We start from the raw sequence: 20,601 nt of genomic DNA, 5'->3' as shown, positions 1-20,601 counted from the left end.
AGAAAGAATGTGTGTATATAAATAAATAACGGATGGGGTACGAGGGGGAGGTGGGGCATTAGCGGAAGTTTGAGAAGTCAATGTTCATGCCATCAGGTTGGAGGCTACCCAGATGGAATATAAGGTGTTGTTCCTCCAGCCTGAGTGTGGCTTCATCTTTATAGTAGAGGAGGCCGTGGATAGACATATCAGAATGGGAATGGGATGTGGAATTAAAATGTGTGGCCACTGGGAGATCCTGTTTTCTCTGGCGGACAGAGCATAGGTGTTCAGCGAAACGATCTCCCAGTCTGCGTCGGGTCTCACCAATATATGGAAGGCCACATCGGAAGTACTGGACGCAGTATATCGCCCCAGCCGACTCACAGGTGAAGTGTCGCCTTACCTGAAAGGACTGTCTGGGGCCCTGAATGGTGGTAAGGGAGGAAGTGTAAGGGCATGTGTAGCACTTGACTGTACCTCTTCCTAGAGATGCTGCCTGGCCTGCTGCGTTCACCAGCAACTTTGATATGTGTGTCTTCAATGACTACTGTCCAGTGGCCCTGACCTCACACATCATGAAGACCTCAGAGAGGCTGGTCCTGGCTCACCTCCGACCCCTGGTCAAATCAGCCCTCGATCCCCTGCAGTTTGCCTACCAGGGGCACATTGGAGTCAATGATGCTAATATCTACCGCTGAATAGAGCCTACTCCCATTTGGATAATCAGGGCAGCACTAAGAGGATCATGCTTTTTGATTTCTTAAGTGCCTTCAATACCATACAGTCCTCGTTGCTGGGGGAAAAGCTCTGTTCAATGCAGACTGGCATTTCCATTGTATCCTGGATAATGAACTACCTGACTGGCAGACCACAGCTTTTGCAGCTTCAGAGCTGTGTGTCAGACATGGCTATAAGCAGCACTGGGCCCTACAGGGGACTGTATTGGCTCCCTTCCTGATTACCCTGTATACCTCAGACTTTAGATACAACACTGAGTCATGTCATCTGCAGAAATTCTCTGATGACTCAGTAATAGTCGGGTGTATAAAGGGAGGACAGAAAGATGAATACAGGGCCCTGGTGGAGGACTTTGTTGAATGGTGCAAGGTGAATCATCTGCAGCTCAACATCAATAAGACAAAGGAGATGGACTTTAGGAAGATTAAGCATACATTGTTCTCTGTTACTATGAATGGTGAGGATGTGGATGTGGTGAGGATCTACAAGTACCTGGGGGTACACCTGGATGACAGACTTGAGTAGAGCACCAACATAGAGGCTGTGTACAAATAGGGCCAGAGTTGCCTCTACTTCCTGAGGAGACTGAGGTTCTTTGGAGTATGCAGACCTTTCCTTCACATGACCTAGCAGTCTGTTGTCACCAGTACAATCTTCTATGCGGTGGTATGCTGGGGCCATGGCAGCAACATGGGTGATGCCAACAAGCTCAATAAAATGATTATAGAAGTCAAACTGGACACACCAGAGGCTATGGTAGAACAAGACCCCAAAGAAAATCCTGCCAATTCTGGACAATGTTTCTCACCCTCTGCATGCCACAGTGGCTGAACAGAGGAGCTCTTTTAGTAATAGACTGAGACAGCTGTGCTGTTCCAAAGAGTGTCATCTGAGGTCATTCTTACTCTCAGCCATAAGGTTCTATAATAAACAAGAGAAAATCTGCAGATGCTGGAAATCCAAGCAACACGCACAAAATACTGGAGGAACTCAGCAGGCCAGTCAGCATTTATGGAAAAGAGCACACTTGACTTTTCAGGCCGAGACCCTTCAGCGGGACTGGAGGAAAAGAAAGATGAGGAGTGGGATTAAAAGGTGGGGGAGGGGAGGGAGAAACACAATGTGATAAGTGAAACTGGGAGGGGGAGGGTGAAGTAAAGAGCTGTGAAGTTATTTGGTGAAAGAGATACAGGGATGGAGAAGGGGCTATCTAATAGGAGAGAACAGAAGGACATGGAAGAAAGAAAAGGGGGGAGGAGAACCAGAGAGAGGTGATGAGCAGGCAAGGAGATAAAGTGAGAGAGGGAAAAGGGGATAGGGAATGGAGAGGTTGAGGGATAGGGATATTACTGGAAGTTTGAGAAATTGATGTTCATGCCACCAGGTTGGAGGCTACCCAGACAGAATATAAGGTGTTGTAATGGAATATAAGGCCCCCTCCTGTTAGACTGTTTAAGGTAAATTATTTTTTATTTATTCTTCTTAATTCTCTTCTAGTATTATATATCTGTGCACTTGTAATGCTACAGTGACACTGTAATTTCTTTTTGGAATCAATAAAGTATTTATCTATCTATTTTGGGGAGAATACGAATGCAGCCACACTTACTCTGAACAACCCTTCACAAAACCCCTAGCAGCATTTTACCTGAAGTTTTGCAAGTGGTTCCTTGTCAGATAGTGCTCCAAACCTATCTATATTAAGGCACTTTTTTTCACTGGCTACATTACTTTTGGATGTCCTGGGATCATGAAACTGGCTATTAATTTTCTTTTTTCCAAGAAGATGTGTAGCAGCATGTATTCAGCTCTTGGAATTCCCACAAATTCTTTCTGTCTCCTTCAAGAGAAATTATCTCACTAGAGTGACTTTCTATTGGAAATCTCACCTAAATTTAAAATCTTCCCCTACCTCTACCAGCAGATCTGGAAAATTACAAGTCCTTTGAACTCCTACAGCACAGTACAAGCCTTTCGGCCCACAATGTTGTGCCAACATTTTAACCTCCTACTCTTAAGATAAATCTAACCCTTCGCTCCTACATTGTCCTCCATTCTTCTATCATCCATGTGCCTATCTAAGAGTTTCTTAAATGTCTCTTACGTACCTGTCTCTCCCACCACCCCTGGCACTGCGTACCATGCACGCACCACTCTGTTTAAACAACCTATCTCTGGCACTCCCTTTACTTTCCTCCAATTATCTTCAAAATATGCTTCCTAGTATAAGCCATTTCTGCCCTGGGAAAAGTTCTCTGGCTATTCACTCAATCGATGCCTCTTATCATCTTGTTCGTCTCTGTCAAGTCATCTCTCATCTCCTTCACTCCCAAGAGTAAAGCCCTAGCTTGCTCAATCTATCCTCATAAGACATGCTTTCTAATCCTAGTAAATCTCCACTGTGTCCTCTCTAAAGCTTCTACATCCTACATCTGGAGTAGGAAACTGTTAACTATTTGATACCGGGAGAAATGGCAGTCTTTTGAGAGTGTTTCTTAAATTTATTTAGATTTTTTTTATTGAACATAAATCTTAACCCAGTTTTGCCATACTCAGAGATACTGCTTATTTTAGTAAGTTTGAATCTGGAATTTGTCATGTACAGCTTGGGAAGCATCTCATCAGCTACTGGCAGGCAGAAGTTGAGGAGGGCTGCATCTTGGCAATGAACATTTTTGTGACAAACAGCAAACAAATCTCTTATGTAATTATTACAATTGAATCTGGGAGAAGAAAAGACTGTCTTCCTAACTACTTTCCTGGAGACAAACTTTGCTTTCCTTACTCCTTGCCAATATTGCTTTTCCGGTGGACTGAGTCTTTTCCAATCCTGTCCAGGAAAATTAGTTCCTTTTCTTCTGGGATGGGGGCCAGGATTTTTTTTCAAGGACAGTGCAAAAGTCTTCTTTGGCTTGTATCCATAGTTTCCATCATTGGACATATGTTCAGATGATCACAGCATGCTGGTTCCACAGCAGAATGAGCAAGAGGGTGATTGATTTTCATGTCGCCAAGATGCCAAATTGTCCATTCCTAATGAAAAAAAAATCACCCTAAATAGACAAATGTTCCTTTTCTGCTTTGTCCTAGAGGTTGTTAGAACATAGAACATAGAACTCTACAGCACAGTACAGCCCTTCAGCCCACACTGACCTATTAACCTAAGATCAAGCTGACCCTTCCCTACTACATAGCCCCTCATTTTTCTATCATCTGTGTGTCTATCTAACAGTTTCTTAAATGCCCTTAATGTATCTGCTTCTCCCAGCTCTAGCAGGATGTTCCACACACTCCCATTCTCTGTGTAAAGAGCTTACATCTGTCATTCCCCCTTTCCTCCAATTTCCTTAAAATCATACCCCTAGTATTAGCCCTGGTATTTGTGTTCTTTGAGCTGGCCTGCTCCTGCTCCTCATATCTCATTCAGATGGCAATGTCGATGGCAAAGCAATGTTTTCCCAGACTATGAAAGTGAATGATGTTCAGTCCTATCACTTCTGGGGCTGCAAACGAATATCCAACTTTCCAGGCCCTGGACCTCATGAGGAAATTCGGAAATTGATTTGTTATTGTCACATGTACCAAAGTATAGTGAAAAACTATGTTTCCATGCAGATTGTTTTATTGTAGTGGTTTATTGAGGTAATATAATAACAGAATGCAGAAGAAAGTGATACAGTTACAGAGAAAGTGCCATGCAGACAGACAATAAGGTGTAAGACCATGATGAGGTAGACTGTGAGGTCAAGATTCCATCTTATCATACTAGGGGGTCTGTGTAGTAATTTTATAACAGCAGTGTAGAAGTTAACTATATGTGAATTCGTTTTAGATAGGATTGTCAAGATGAGCTGACATAGACTTGAACTGAGGATCTTGGTCTGGTGGTAAGAGATGAAGATCCAAGATAACTCAAGACCTTGCTCTGTACAAATAGGACCATGTGGTCATTAACTCACATGCTCAAAAGTGGACAGGAACAGACACGTCATCCCATACACACTCTTGCCTACAAAATGGGTGCGATCATGCACCGTCATCCAAATCCACCTTCTCCTCACCTTTGACCTTCCTCCCCATCCCTGTGTCTCTTTCCCTTCCCCATTTAACCTTCTCCCACCCTTCTCATTTCCATCTCTCTCTTTTCTGTACTCAACTATATGGCTCCCTCCCCTTATCCCCTCACTTTTCTCTCTTTCTCACAGTAGTGAAGTGTCAAGCTAATTTATGATCTAGTCTCTGGAATGGATCTTGAACTTGCAAGCTTCTGACTCAGGAGAGAACACCAGTAATAGATGCATGAATAAAGAAACAAGAAAGAGGTTCTTAAAATAGTATAAGCTCATGTTTACAAAAGGCACAAATTGCATTGTGAATGGGAGCAGAAAATAGTGACATTTAAAAGAATTATCTTTACTTAAGTAATCTTCTTTTGTATGCACCACTACCTAACCTTCAGATGTATTGAAATTATAAGCCAATTTGTATGCAAAGGGAATTGCTTTAGTATAGGGAAGGTAACAGAATTTCTAATTTCCTGCATTATGATACATATATTTAAAAATAATTCAAAAGAAGGTAACTGCTTCTTCTAACTAGCACTTAGTGCCATTACAAAGAAGGTACAACAGAGCCCCTCTTTCTACCCCTACTAGAAGATTGCACAGATTTGGCATATCATCTAAAACTTTGTGAAACTTCTATAGATGCACAGTGGAGAGTGTCCTGACTGGTTGCATCACTGTCTGGTATGGAAAGACCAATGCTCAATAATGGAAACACAACAAAAGTGGTGGATACAGCCCAGGCAAACCCCCACCATCCTGTCACACTCGCTTCTCGCTGCTGCCTTTAGGAAGAAACTACAGGAGCCTCACAACCCCACCACCAGTCTTAGGAATAGTTATTACCCTTCAACCATCAGGCTATTGATTCAGTGTGAATAACCAGCTCAAAACTGAACTGATTCCACAACCTATGGACTCACTTTCAAGGACTCTACAACAGGATTATTTATTTGCTTCTTTGATATGGCATTTGAAAAGGTACCCCATGCAAGGCTTATTGTGAAAGTAAGGAGGCGTGGGATCCATGGGGACCTTGCTTTGTGGATCCAGAATTGACTTGCTCACAGAAGGCAAAGAGTGGTTGTTTGTGGGTCATATTCTGCATGGAGGTTGTTGACCAGTGGTGTGCCTTGGGGATCTGTTCTGGGACCCCTTCTCCTCGTGATTTTTATAAATGACCTGGATGAGGAAGTGAAGGGATGGGTTAGTAAATTTGCTGATGACACAAAGGTTGGGGGTGTTGTGGATAGTGTGGAGGGCTGTCAGACATTGTTACAGCAGGACATTGATAGGATGCAAAACTGGGCTGAGAAGTGGCAGATGGACTTCAATCCATGTAAGTGTGAGGTGGTTCATTTTGGTAGGTCAAATATGATGACAGAATGTAGGATTAATAGTAAAACTCTTGGCAATGTGGAGGATTAGAGGGATCTGGGGTCTGGGTCCATAGGACACTCAAAGCTGCTGCGCAGATTGACTCTGTGGTTAAGAAGGCATACAATTCATTGGCCTTCATCAACTGTGGGATTGAGTTCAAGAGCCAAGAGGTAATGTTACAGCTTTATAGGACCCTGGTCAGACCCCACTTAGAGTACTGTGCTCATTTCTGGTCACCTCACTACAGGAAGGATGTGGAAACTATAGAAAGGGTGCAGAGGAGATTTACAAAAATGTTGCCTGGATTGGGGAGCATGCCTTATGAGAATAGGTTGAGTGAACTCTGCCTTTTCTCCTTGGAACGGCAGAGGATGAGAGGTGACCTGATAGAGGTGTATAAGATGATGAAGGCGTTGATTGTGTGGATAGTCAGAGGCTTTTTCTCAGAGCTGAAATGGCTAGCATGAGAGTGCACAGTTTTAAGGTGCTTGAAAGTAGGTACAGAGGAGATGTCAGGGGTAAGTTTTTTACGCAGAGAGTGGTGAGTGCATGGAATGGTCTGCCGGCAACAGTGGTGGAGGTGGATATGATAAGTCTCTTAAGGGACTCCTGGATAGGTACATGGAGCTTAGAAAAATAGAGGGCTATGAGTAACCCTAGGTAATTTCAAAGGTAAGGACATGTTCGGCACAGCTTTGTGGGCTGAAGGCCTATAGTGTGCTGTAGGTTTTCTATGTTTCTATGTTTCATTTATTATTATTTATGTTTGTGTTTGCACAGTTTGTCTTTTGAATATTGTTTACTTGTCAAACTTAGTGTGTCATTTTTCATTGATTCTATTGCATTTTTTTTGTTCCACTGTGATTGTAAGAAAATGAATCTCAGGGTAGTAATATATATACTTTGCTAATAAATTTACTTTGAACTTGAACTTTGAAATATGTTGGTTGTCTCTCGGAAACGGAGGAAGACTACATTGTGCAGGTGGCAGAGTTTTTTTTTAACGAGGTCGAGTTGCGAGCTCGACGTCAACCCGGCACGGATGGAGAGCGTGCTTGGGGGCAGTCTTATCACTGGATCGAACTCAGGAACCTCTGTTCTCGAGCCCGGCGCTGATCTCACTGCACCACCAGCTGACCTGTTGCACAATGTAACCAGTGCGTGAAAGATATTGAAGTGGAAAACCCTCGCACAGAGACGATTCCACTCTCTCAGCCGCAGAAGTCAGGATTCAGTGGCATGAAGAATCGTTACGTCTGGCAACTTCCTTGACTGCATTGGATGGCTTCTAAGGTGCTGTGCCGTGCCCTACGCACTCCACAATGCGCTGCTGCAACGTCTTCTCGGCCATTGAACCCTCGGGGTTTCCTCCACCTGATCCACCGAAGCAGTCTTCACATGCTGGGATGAGAAAATTCCTATTGCACCAAGGGTTTCAGACCCGTTGGCTACCCTCACCTGGTTTAGCCGGCCTGACGAAGCTGTTGCCTGGGATGTGGCCGCTGTCGCATGCAAACAGCTACGAGGAGCCACAGATGAGAGCTGGGCATTGGTGGAGACCAATAGATGGCAAGCCACTCCAAGGAGTGTGACAAGCCCCCCATCTAGAGGTGCTACCCCTCTCATGCACCCCAAAATGCTTGGGAATTAATCCATGAATGATTTGCTTTCCAGGTTTAAGTCGACTTTTAAGTAAGCTGTGGACAGGAAGAGGTTTTGACAAGGACCTGAATCAGCTATTGGAACTACTGAGTGTTGGGTCCATCCAAGGAGTAAAGGAGCAGGTAGGCATTGTCTGTTTCTGTGAAGTACTCATAATAGTAATATTTTAAAGAGAACCGGATAAGCACTCGAAAGGACAATTTTATAAGATTATAGAGAATGATCAGCATTGGACAACTTTTCCATCAGGTCAACAAAGACACTAAGTGGGTTTAATTCAAGGGGTGGCATAGTAGGGTAGCACTTAGTGAACTGAACTGAATTGACTTTATTTCTTACATCCTTCACATACATGAGGAGTAAAAATCTTTACGTTTTGTCTCCGTCTAAATGTGCAATTTGCAGTAATTTATAATAGATAGTATGTACAACAGGACAGTCAATATAACATAAAAATATAATTGTATCAGCATGAATTAATCAGTCTGATGGCCTGGTGGAAGAAGCTGTCCCGGAGCCTGTTGATCCTGGTTTTTATGCTGCGGTACCATTTCCCAGATGGTAGCAGCTGGAACAGTTTGTGGTTGGGGTGATTCAGGTCCCCAATGATCCTTTGGGCCCTTTTTACACACCTGTCTTTGTAAATGTGTGTGGCGCATGGCCAAGTGGTTAGAGCGTTGGGCTCACAATCTGAAGGTCGTGGGTTCGAGTCTCGGCCAAGGCAGTGTGTTGTGTCTTTGAGCAAGGCACTTAACCACACACTGCTCCAGTCCACCCAGCTGAAAATGGGTACCGGCAAATGCTGGGGGTTAACCTCACGGTAGACTGGCGTCATATCTGGGGTCGGGGGGTCTCGTACTCTCAGTCGCTTCACGCCACAGAAACTGGCATATGCACCGGCCTGATGGGCCACAAGGCTCGGGACAAGACTTTGACTTTGTAAATGCACTGAATAGTGGGAAGTTTACATCTACAGATGCGCTAGGCTATCCGTACCACTCTCTGCAGAGCCCTGCGATTGAGGGAAGTACAGTTCCCATACCAGGCAGTGATGCAGCCAGTCAGGATGCTCTCAATTATAATATTAATGGTAAGAGTCCTGGCAGTGTGGAAGATCTGAGAGATCTTGGGGTCCATGTCCATAGGACACTCAAAGCTGCTGCACGAGTTGACAGTGTTGTTAAGAAGGCTTATGGTGTGTTGGCATTCATCAACCGAGGGATTGAGTTCAAATGCTATGAGGTAATGTTACAGCTATATCAGACCTTGATCAGACCCTACTTGGAGTATGATGTGGATACTATAGAGAGAGTACAAAGGAGGTTTACAAGAATGTTGCTTGGATTGGAGGGTATACCTTATGAGAATAGTTTGAGTGAACTTGGCTTTTTCTCCTTGGACCGACGGAGGATGAGAGGTGACCTGACAGAGGTGTATAAGGTGATGAGAGGCATTGATCGTGTGGATAGACAGAGGCTTTTTCCCAGGGCTGAAATGGCTAACATGAGGGGACATAGTTTTAAGGTGCTTGGAAATAGGTACCGAAGGGATGTCAGGGGTTAAGTTTTTCACAGAGAGTGGTGTGTGCGTGGGATGCACTGCCGGCGGCGGTGGAAGTGGATACAATACGGTCTTTTCAGAGACTACATGGAGGTTTGAAAAACAGGGCTATGCACTGGAATCATCTGAGGTGAGAGGCGCTGTTGTGCTTTTTTCACCGCACAGCTGGTATGTACAGATCAAGTGAGGTCCTCAGTGATGTGTATACCGACGAACTTAAAGCTGTTCACCCTCTCAACCCCCAAATCCATTGATGTCAATAGGAGTGAGCCTGTATCTGTTCCTCCTGTAGTCCACAACTAGCTCCTTTGTTTTTGTGACATTGAGGGAGAGGTTATTTTCTTGACATCACTGTGTCAGGATGATGACTTCTCTGTAGCTGCCTTGTTATTATTTGAGATAAGACCAATCAATGTAGTATCATCTGCAAATTTAATTAGCAGATAGGAACTGTGGGTGGCAACACAGACACAGGTGTACAGAGAGTAAGGGAGGGGCTTAGGACACAGTCCTAGGGGGCTCCTGTGTTGAGGGTCAGAGGGCTAGAAGTGAGGGAGCCCACCTTTACCACCTGCCGGCAATCTGATGGGAAGTCCAGGATCCAGCTGCACAAGGCAGGATGAAGGCTTCTTGTCAAGCCTGGAGGGAATTATGGTGTTGAATGCTGAATTGTAGTCTAAGAACAGCATTCTCACATAAGCATCCTTCTTCTCCAGATGTGTAAGGACGGTGTGTAGAGCTGTGGCTATTACATCATCTGTCGATTGGATGTGTCGGTAGGTGAATTGTAGGGGATCCAGTGTGGGTGGTAGCAAGCTGCAGATGTCGTCCTTGACCAGCCTCACAAAGCATTTGCTTATTATTGAGGTGAGTGCGACAGGACGCCAGTCATTCAGACATGTTACCTTGGTCTTTTTAGGTACAGGAACAATGGTGAATATTTTGAAGCAGGAGGGCACTCTACACTGGGAGAAGGAGAAATTAAAAATGTCTGCAAACACACCAGCCAGTTGTGCCGCGCACATTCTAAGTAGCCGCCCTGGGATGCTGTCCGGTCCCGCAGCCTTGTGGCTGTCCACTCATTGGAAACACCTGCATACTGCAGCTTCAGAGATGACCAAGGTGTAGGTCGCATCAGCAGCTCTCCTCGGGGGCTTATTGTTGTCGATATCAAACTGAGCGTAAGAAAGATTTGCATCATCTGAGAGAGAGGCAGCAATGTTGGCAGCACCACTGCGCTTGGCTTTGAAGTCTGCGTTGGTGTGCAGACCTTGCCATAAGCCGCGTGTGTTGTTGGTGGAGAGTTGTGTCTGAATCTTGTCCCTGTATTGTCATTTTGCTGCCTTGATGACCTTGCGCAGGTCATAGCTGCATTTCTTGAATTCCTGGTGGTTACTGGCAGTGAAAGCTCTGTCTCACACAGTGAGTACAGCACACAGGGTACTGTTGATCCAGGGTTCCTGGTTTGGATAGACCCTAACCGATTTTTGGAGGACAACATTGTCGATGCATTTCCAGATGAAGCTCATGACCCCTTCCGTGAACTTGGAGACATCCTCATCACGAAAGACATTCCAGTTGACGCGATCAATGCAGTCCTGTAGTGTGGAGACTGATTGGTTAGACCAACAGTGGATGTTTTAACTATGGCTGCCTCTTGTTTCAACTTCTGCCTGTTCACGGGCAGAAGCAGGATGATAGAGTGGTCAGACTTCCCAAGCGGTGGACGGAGGAGCGCTCTGTAAGCATTGTGGAAGGGAGAGCAGCAGTGATCGAGTCTGCTGTCTCCCCATGTGCTCACCTGGATGTGTTGACAAAACTTCGGAGAAACTTTAGTCAGCGATTTTCAATTAAACTGTCCGATGACAATGAAAACAGCCTCTGGATGTACAGTCTCCAGGGTGCTGTGGTCCTCATACAGTTCCCTGAGAGCCAGGTCAGTATCAGCCTGTGGCAGAATATACGCAGCTGAGATAATAACAGCCGTAAACTCTCTAGGTAGCCAGAAAGGTCGACACAGCAGTACAAGGTACTCCAGATCCAGGGAACAAAATGATTTGAGGGCATGCATATTCCAGGGGTCGCACCAAGCATTACTGACCATGAAGCATACACATGAAGACATGTGCAATGCTTTACAGTGTCAATGACCCTGGTTCAATACTGCTGCTGTCTGTAAGAAGTTTTTACATTTTCCTCTGGGTATTCCAGTTTCCTCCATGTTCCAAAGATATACAGGTTCACAGGTTAATTGGTCACATGGGTTTAATTGGCCAGAGTGGGATCGTTGGGCTGGACGGGTCTGTTACCATGCTTTATCTCTAAATAAAATAGTTTCTGTGACTTGCCTCTGAAAGTTCAAACTTCAAAGTACATTTATTAAAGTATGTATGCAGTATACACCCCAAGATTCATCTGCCCACAGACAGCCACGAAACAAAGAAGAACCATGGAACCAACCCATTCAGAGAAAAAATATCAACACCTTCCCTCACACAACAAAAAAATCGAGTGGAAACACATAATATAAAACACAAAATTAAATGGCATATTTCAGTTCCCCCTTTAGAAAAAGCTAAAATAAAAGGCCAAAACAATGTTCTTGCAGCTACTCTAGGAAGAGGTACAGTCGACGTTTCGGGCCGAGACCCTTCGTCAGGACTAACTGAAGGAAGAGCTAGTAAGAGATTTGAAAGTGGGAGGGAAGGGGGAGATCCAAAATGTTAGGAGAAGACAGGAGGGGGAGGGATGGAGCCAAGAGCTGGACAGGTGATTGGCAAAAGGGATATCAGAGGATCATGGGACAGGAGGCCCAGGGAGAAGGAAAAGGGGGATGGGGGGAAAAAAACCCAGAGGATGGGCAAGGGGTATAGTCAGAGGGACAGAGGGAGAAAAAGGAGAGAGAGAGAAAGAACGTGTGTATATAGAGAAATAACGGATGGGGTACAAGGGGGAGGTGGGGCATTAGCGGAAGTTTGAGAAGTCAATGTTCATGCCATCAGGTTGGAGGCTACCCAGACGGAATATAAGGTGTTGTTCCTTCAACCTGAGTGTGGCTTCATCTTTACAGTAGAGGAGGCCATGGATAGACATGTCAGAATGGGAATGGTATGTGGAATTAAAATGTGTGGCCACTAGGAGATCCTGCTTTCTCTGGCGGACAGAGCGTAGGTGTTCAGCAAAACGGTCTCCCAGTCTGCATCGGGACTCGCCAATATATAGAAGGCCACATCGGGAGCACTGGACGCAGTATATCACCCCAGCCGACTCACAGGTGAAGTGTCACCTCACCTGGAAGGACTGTCTGGGGTCCTGAATGGTGGTAAGGGAGGAAGTGTAATGGCATGTGTAGCACTTGTTCCACTTACAAGGATAAGTGCCAGAAGGGAGATCGGTGGGGAGGGATGGGGGGGACGAATGGACAAGGGAGTCACGTAGGGAGCGATCCCTGCGGAAAATGGGGGGGGGGAAGGGAAAGATGTGCTTAATGGTGGGATCCTGTTGGAGTGGCGGAAGTTACGGAGAATAATATTTTGGACCCGGAGGCTGGTGGGGTGGTAGGTGTGGACCAGGGGAACCCTATTCCTAGTGGGGTCCCAGAGTTGATGGTGGAGGAAGGGAAGTCCCTTTCTTTAAAAAAGGAGGACATCACCCTGGCCACGAGGCTTCCCTTCCTCCACCATCAACTCTGCTCTCAAACGCATCTCCCCCATTTCACGCACATCTGCTCTCACTCCATCCTCCCGTCACCCCACTAGGAATAGGGTTCCCCTGGTCCTCACCCACCAGCCTCCGGGTCCAACATGTTATTCTCCGTAACTTCCGCCAACCCCAACGGGATCCCACCACGAAGCACATCTTTCCCTCTCCCCCTCTCTGTGCTTTCCGCAGGGATCACTCCCTACGCGACTCCCTTGTCCATTTGTCCCCCCCATCCCTCCCCACTGATCTCCGTCCTGGCACTTATCCTTGTAAGCGGAACAAGTGCTACATATGCCCTTACACTTCCTCCCTCACCACCATTCAGGGCCCCAGACAGTCCTTCCAGGTGAGGCGACACTTCACCTGTGAGTCGGCTGGGGTGATATACTGCATCCGGTGCTCCCAATGTTGCCTTCTATATATTGGCGAGACCTGACGCAGACTGGGAGATTGTTTTGCTGAACTCCTACGCTCTGTCCGCCAGAGAAAGCGGATCTCCCAGTGGCCACACATTTTAATACCACATCCCATTCCCATTCTGATATGTCTATCCACGACCTCCTCTCTTGTAAAGATGAAGCCACACTCAGGTTGGAGGAACAACACCTTATATTCCGTCTGGGTAGCCTCCAACCTGATGGCATGAACATTGACTTCTCTAACTTCTGCTAATGCCCCACCTCCCCCTCGTACCCCATCCGTTATTTATTTACATACACACATTCTTTCTCTCACTCTTCTTTTTCTCCCTCTGTCCCTCTGACTATACCCCTTGCCCATCCTCTGGGTTTTTTTCCCCCTCCCCCTTTTCCTTCTCCCTAGGCCTCCTGTCCCATGATCCTCTCATATCCCTTTTGCCAATCACCTGGCCAGCTCTTGGCTCCATCCCCTCCACCTCCTGTCTTCTCCTATCATTTCGGATCTCCCACCCACCCCCCGCCCCAACTTTCTAATCTCTTACTAGCTCTTCCTTCAGTTAGTCCTGACGAAGGGTCTCGGCCCAAAAAGTACCTCTTCCTAGAGATGCTGCCTGGCCTGCTGCGTTCACCAGCAACTTGGATATGTGTTGCTTGAGTTTCCAGCATCTGCAAAATTCCTTGTGAAAACAATGTTCAGCTAAGTTGGTGAAGTCATTAAACTTAAGCGGAATTAATGAGTAGTGGGAAGCATGGATGGGTGAGTGGAAACACACTTTTGATGAATGACTTTTAATATCAATAACCTTTCCTTTATTTATTTCTTACTGCTTTAAGCTTATGTAGTGTAGCTTAAAATAAAAGTGTGATTCTTTTGTGCCTAGAGATTCTACCGAGCTGCATGCTTGATCCAAGCAGCATGGAGAGCGTATCGGACAAGAAAACGAATGAAGAAACTTCCAAAAGTAGTGACAAATTTACAAAGGAATTTCAGGTAAGGCTTTAAATCAGATCATTTATATATACAGTGCCTGTAAAAAGTTTTTAAGCCCCCCCCCCCCACCACCCCAGCATTGGAAGTTTACATGTTTTATTGTTTTACAACATTGAAACACAGTGAATTTAATTTGGCTTTTTTGACACTGGTTAACAGAAAATACTCTTTCATGTTAATGTCAAAGTGAAAATAGATCTCTACAAAGTGATCTAAATTAATTACAAATATAAAACACAAAATAATTGCACAAGTATTCACCCCCTTCAAGTCAGTATTTAATAGATGCACCTTTGGCAGCAATTACAGCCTTGAGTCTGTGTGGATAAATCTCTATCAGCTTCGTGCATATGGACACTGCAATTTTTCCCCATTCTTCTTTACGAAACCGTTCAAGCTCTGTCAGGGATCGTAAGTGAACATCCCTTTTCAAGTTCAGCCACAATTTCTCAATTAGATTGAGGTCTGGACTCTGACTTGGTCATTCTAGGACAATAACTTTGTTGCTTTTAAGCCATTCCTGTGTAGCTTTGGCTGTATTCTTGGGGTCATTGTCTTGCTGGAAAACAAATCTTCTCGCAAGTTGCAGTTCTCCTGCATTTTGCTGCCTTCATTTTACCCTCTACTTTAACAAGTCTAAAAGAGCCTGCTGCAGTGAAGCATCCCCATAGCATAATGCAACCACCACCATGCTTCACGGTAGGGATGGTGTGTTTTTGATGATGTGCGGTGTTTGGTTTACACCAAACATGGCGTTTAGTCTGATGGCCAAAAAGCTCAATTTTGGATTCATCAGTCAATAGAACCTTCTTCCAGCTGACTTCAGTCCCCCATATTCCTCCTGGCAAAGTCAAGCTGAGATTGCACGTGAGATTTTTTCAACAGTAGCTTTCTCTTTGCCACTCTCCCATAAAGCTGCGACTGGTGAAGCACCCGGGCAACAGTTGTTGTATACGCAGTCTCTCCCCTCTCGGCCACTGAAGCTTGTAACTCCTCCAGAGTTGGCATAGGTCCTTTGGTGGCCTGCCTCACTGGTCCCCTTATTGTACAGTCACTCAGTTTTTGAGGGCAGCCTGCTCTGGACATATTTATAGCTGTGCCATATTCTTTACATTTCTTGATGATTGACTTAACTGCACTCCAAGGAATATTCAGTTTCTTGTTTCCTCCGTCTCCGCCGCATCTGCTCTCAGGATGAGGCTTTTCATTCTAGGACGAGGGAGATGTCTTCATTTTTTAAAGAAAGGGGCTTCCCTTCCTCCACTATCAATTCTGCTCTTAAACGCATCTCCCCCATTTCACGTACATCTGCTCTCACTCCATCCTCCCACCACCCCACTAGGAATAGGGTTCCCCTGGTCCTCACCTACCACCCCACCAGCCTCCGGGTCCAACATATTATTCTCCGTAACTTCCGCCACCTCCAACGGGATCCCACCACTAAGCATATCTTTCCCTCCCCCCCTCTCTCTGCATTCCGCAGGGATCGCTCCCTACACAACTCCCTTGTCCATTCGTCCCCCCCATCCCTCCCCACTGATCTCCCTCCTGGCACTTATCCGTGTAAGCGGAACAAGTGCTACACATGCCCTTACACTTCCTCCCTTACCACCATTCAGGGCCCCAAACAGTCCTTCCAGGTGAGGCATCACTTCACCTGTGAGTCGACTGGGGTGATATACTGTGTCCGGTGCTCCCGATGTGGCCTTTTATATATTGGTGAGACCCGACGCAGACTGGGAGACCGCTTCGCTGAACATCTACGCTCTGTCCGCCAGAGAAAGCAGGATCTCCCAGTGGCCACACATTTTAATTCCACATCCTATTCCCATTCTGACATGTCTATCCACGGCCTCCTCTACTGTAAAGATGAGGCCACACTCAGGTTGGAGGAACAACACCTTATATTCCGTATGGGTAGCCTCCAACCTGATGGCATGAACATTGACTTCTCTAACTTCCGCTAGGCCCCACCTCCCCCTCGTACCCCATCTGTTACTCCTTTTTATGCACACATTCTTTCTCTCACTCTCCTTTTTCTCCCTCTGTCCCTCTGAATATACCTCTTGCCCATCCTCTGGGTCACCCCCCCCCGTCTTTCTTCCCGGACCTCCTGTCCCATGATCCTCTCGTATCCCCTTCTGCCTATCACCTGTCCAGCTCTCGGCTCCATCCCTCCCCCTCCTGTCTTCTCCTATCATTTTGCATCTCCCCCTCCCCCTCCAGCTTTCAAATCCCTTACTCACTCTTCCTTCAGTTAGTCCTGACGAAGGGTCTCGGCCTGAAACGTCGACTGCGCCTCTTCCTATAGATGCTGCCTGGCCTGCTGCGTTCACCAGCAACTTTGATGTGTGTTGCTTGAATTTCCAGCATCTGCAGAATTCCTGTTGTTTCAGTTTCTTGTATCCATCTTCTGACTTGTGCTTTTCAATGACCTTTTCACCAAGTTGCTTGGTGTGTTCTTTTGTCTTTGTGGTGTAGTTTTTGCCAAGATACTAACCCACTAGCAGTTGGAGCTTCCAGATACAGATACACCTTGACTATACACAGGTCTCCAAAAACAGATCTCCATTTAACTAAGTATGTGACTTCTAAAACCAATTGGCTGCACCACTGATGATTTTGGTGTGTCATATGAAGGGGCGGTTGGTGAATACTTATGCAATCAATTATTTTGTGTTTTATCAACACACATCAAAGTTGCTGGTGAGTGCAGCAGGCCAGGCAGCATCTCTAGGAAGAGGTACAGTCGACGCTTCAGGCCGAGACCCTTCGTCAGGACTAACTGAAGGAAGAGTTAGTAAGAGATATGAAAGCGGGAGGGGGAGGGGGAGATCCAAAATGATAGGAGAAGACAGGAGGGGGAGGGATGGAGCCAAGAGCTGGACAGGTGATTGGCAAAGGGGATATGAGAGGATCATGGGACAAGAGGCCCAGGGAGAAAGACAAAGGGGGAGGGGAACCCAGAGGATGGGCAAAGGGTATAGTCAGAGGGACAGAGGGAAAAAAGAGAGAGTGAGAGAAAGAATGTGTGTATAAAAATAATTAACAGATGGGGTACGAGAGGGAGGTGGGGCATTAGCGGAAGTTAGAGAAGTCGATGTTCATGCCATCAGGTTGGAGGCTACCCAGACGGAATATAAGGTGTTGTTCCTCCAACCTGAGTGTGGCTTCATCTTTACAGTAGAGGAGGCCGTGGATAGACATGACAGAATGGGAATGGGATGTGGAATTAAAATGTGTGGCCACTGGGAGATCCTGCTTTCTCTGGCGGACAGAGCGTAGGTGTTTAGCAAAGCGGTCTCCCAGTCTGTGTCGGGTCTCGCCAATATATAGAAGGCCACATCGAGAGCATCGGATGCAGTATATCACCCCAGCCGACTCACAGGTGAAGTGTCGCCTCACCTGGAAGGACTGTCTGGGGGCCCTGAATGGTGGTGAGGGAGGAAGTGTAAGGGCATGTGTAGCACTTGCTCCGCTTACAAGGATAAGTGCCAGGAGGGAGATCAGTGGGGAGGGATGGGGGGGAACGAATGGACAAGGGAGTCACGTAGGGAGCGATCCCTGCGGAAAGCGGGGGCGGGGTAGGGAAAGATGTGCTTAGTGGTGGGATCCCGTTGGAGGTGGCGGAAGTTAAGGAGAATAATATGTTGGATCCGGAGGCTGGTGGGGTGGTAGGTGAGGACCAGGGGAACCCTATTCCTAGTGGGGTGGCGGGAGGATGGAGTGAGAGCAGATGTACGTGAAATGGGGGAGATGCGTTTGAGAGCAGAGTTGATAGTGGAGGAAGGGAAGCCCCTTTCTTTAAAAAAGGAGGACATCTCCCTCGTCCTGGAATGAAAAGCCTCATCCTGAGAGCAGATGCGGTGGAGACAGAGGAATTGCGAGAAGTGGATGGCATTTTTGCAAGAAACAGGGTGAGAAGAGGAATAGTCCAGATAGCTGTGAGAGTCAGTAGGCTTATAGTAGACATCAGTGGATAAGCTGTCTCCAGAGACAGAGACAGAAAGATCTAGAAAGGGGAGGGAGGTGTCGGAAATGGACCAGGTAAACTTGAGGGCAGGGAGAAAGTTGGAGGCAAAGTTAATAAAGTCAACGAGCTCAGCATGCGTGCAGGAAGCAGCACCAATGCAGTCATCGACGTAGCGAAGGAAAAGTGGGGGACAGATACCAGAATAGGACCGCCCATCCCTCCCCACTGATCTCCCTCCTGGCACTTATCCTTGTAAGCGGAGCAAGTGCTACACATGCCCTTTCACTTCCTCCCTTACCACCATTCAGGGCCCCAGACAGTCCTTCCGGGTGAGGCGACACTTCACCTGTGAGTCGGCTGGGGTGATATTCTGCGTCCGGTGCTCCCGATGTGGCCTTCTATATATTGGCGAGACCCAACGCAGACTGGGAGATCGTTTTGCTGAACACCTACGCTCTGTCCACCAGAGAAAGCGGGATCTCCCAGTGGCCACACATTTTAATTCCACATCCCATTCCCATTCTGACATGTCTATCCACGGCCTCCTCTACTGTAAAGATGAAGCCACACTCAGATTGGAGGAACAACACCTTATATTCTGTCTGGGTAGCCTCCAACCTGATGGCATGAACATTGACTTCTCTAACTTCCGCTAATGCCCCACCTCCCCCTCGTACCCCATCCGTTATTTATTTTTATACACTCATTCTTTCTCTCACTCTCCTTTTTCTCCCTCTGTCCCTCTGACTATACCCCTTGCCCATCCTCTGGGTTCCCGCCCCCGCTTTGTCTTTCTCCCTGGGCCTCCTGTCCCATGATCCTTTCATATCCCCTTTGCCAATCACCTGTCCAGCTCTTGGCTCCATCCCTCCCCCTCCTGTCTTCTCCTATCATTTTGGATCTCCCCCTCCCACTCCCACTTTCAAATCTCTTACTAACTCTTCCTTCAGTTAGTCCTGACGAAGGGTCTCGGCCTGAAACGTCGACTGTACCTCTTCCTAGAGATGCTGCCTGGCCTGCTGCGTTCACCAGCAACTTTGATGTGTGTTGCTTGAATTTCCAGCATCCGCAGAATTCCTATTGTTTGCATTTTGTGTTTTATATTGTAATTCATTTAGATCAGTTTGTAGAGATCTATTTTCACTTTGACATGAAAGATTCTTTTTCTGTTGATCAGTGTCAAGAAAGCCAAATAAAATCCACTGTCACGCAATTTTGTAAAACAGTAAAACATGAAAACTTCCAAGGGAAATGAATACTTTTTACATGCACTGTACCTGCATTCTCCCAAGTAAAGATCATTTGGAGAAGATTTAACAGACATTGATCATGTCTTGCCGAATTTAGAAAGGATTGCTGGACAGTTCAAGATGGGCTCAAGATAAATACAAGCAGGCTTTTTCTACAGGGTTGGATGGGACTAGAACTAGAGGTCATAGGTTAAGGGTGAAAGGTTAAATATTTAAGGGGAAACTGAGGGGGATCTTCTTCACTCAGAGGGTAGTGTGAGTGTAGAACAAGTTACCAGCAGAAGTGGAGGATGCGCGTTCAGTTTCACCATTCAGTAGAAGTTATGATACATACATGGATGGCAGTGAGGTCTATGGCCCAGGTGTGGGTCGATGTGACTAGGCAGATTAACTATTCAGCACAGACCAGATGGGTTGAAGGGCCTGTTTCTGTGCTGTAGTGCTGTATGACTATCCCAATCTACCTCAAGATGGTCCTTGCATTTTATTTGTTTATCTGCACTGCACTTTCTCTGTAACTGCAGCAGTATATTCTGCAATCTGTTTTTCTTTATACTATCCCAGTGTACATATGTACCTTTTGGTATGCCTGGAAGGCATTTCACTGTATCTAGATACATGTAACATGTAAGACTTTATAAGGCATTGGTCAGACCACACTTGGAGTGTGTTCAATGGAAATTCACGAGAATGATTCCAGGAATGAAAGGGTTAATGTGTAAGGAGTGTTGATAGCTCTGGCTTGTACTCATTGGAGTTTAGAAAATGGGGAGGATCTCGTTGAAACGTATCGAATATTGAAAGGCCTAGATAGAGTAGGTATGGAGAGGATATCTCCTATAATGGGGGAGTCGGGGACCAGAGTGCACAGCTTCAGAAT

General features: G+C 46.2%; 1 protein-coding gene across 2 annotated transcripts in view; it reads left to right on the top strand.

Moving 5' to 3' along the window:
* The window catches only part of LOC134348252 (IQ calmodulin-binding motif-containing protein 1-like), a 95,033-nt gene that overhangs the window by 45,555 nt on the left and 28,877 nt on the right, over window positions 1-20,601 (top strand). For both annotated transcript variants that reach the window (XM_063051350.1, XM_063051351.1), the window contains 2 exons: window positions 7,839-7,948; window positions 14,389-14,498. In XM_063051350.1, the coding sequence (XP_062907420.1) occupies window positions 7,839-7,948; window positions 14,389-14,498 (220 nt within the window). The remainder of the gene's footprint in view (window positions 1-7,838; window positions 7,949-14,388; window positions 14,499-20,601) is intronic.

This window comes from Mobula hypostoma, chromosome 6 (assembly GCF_963921235.1).
Source record: "Mobula hypostoma chromosome 6, sMobHyp1.1, whole genome shotgun sequence".
NCBI lineage: Eukaryota > Metazoa > Chordata > Chondrichthyes > Myliobatiformes > Myliobatidae > Mobula > Mobula hypostoma.
Note: the sequence above shows the minus strand (reverse complement) of the source record. Positions and strands in the feature narration are given on the sequence as shown.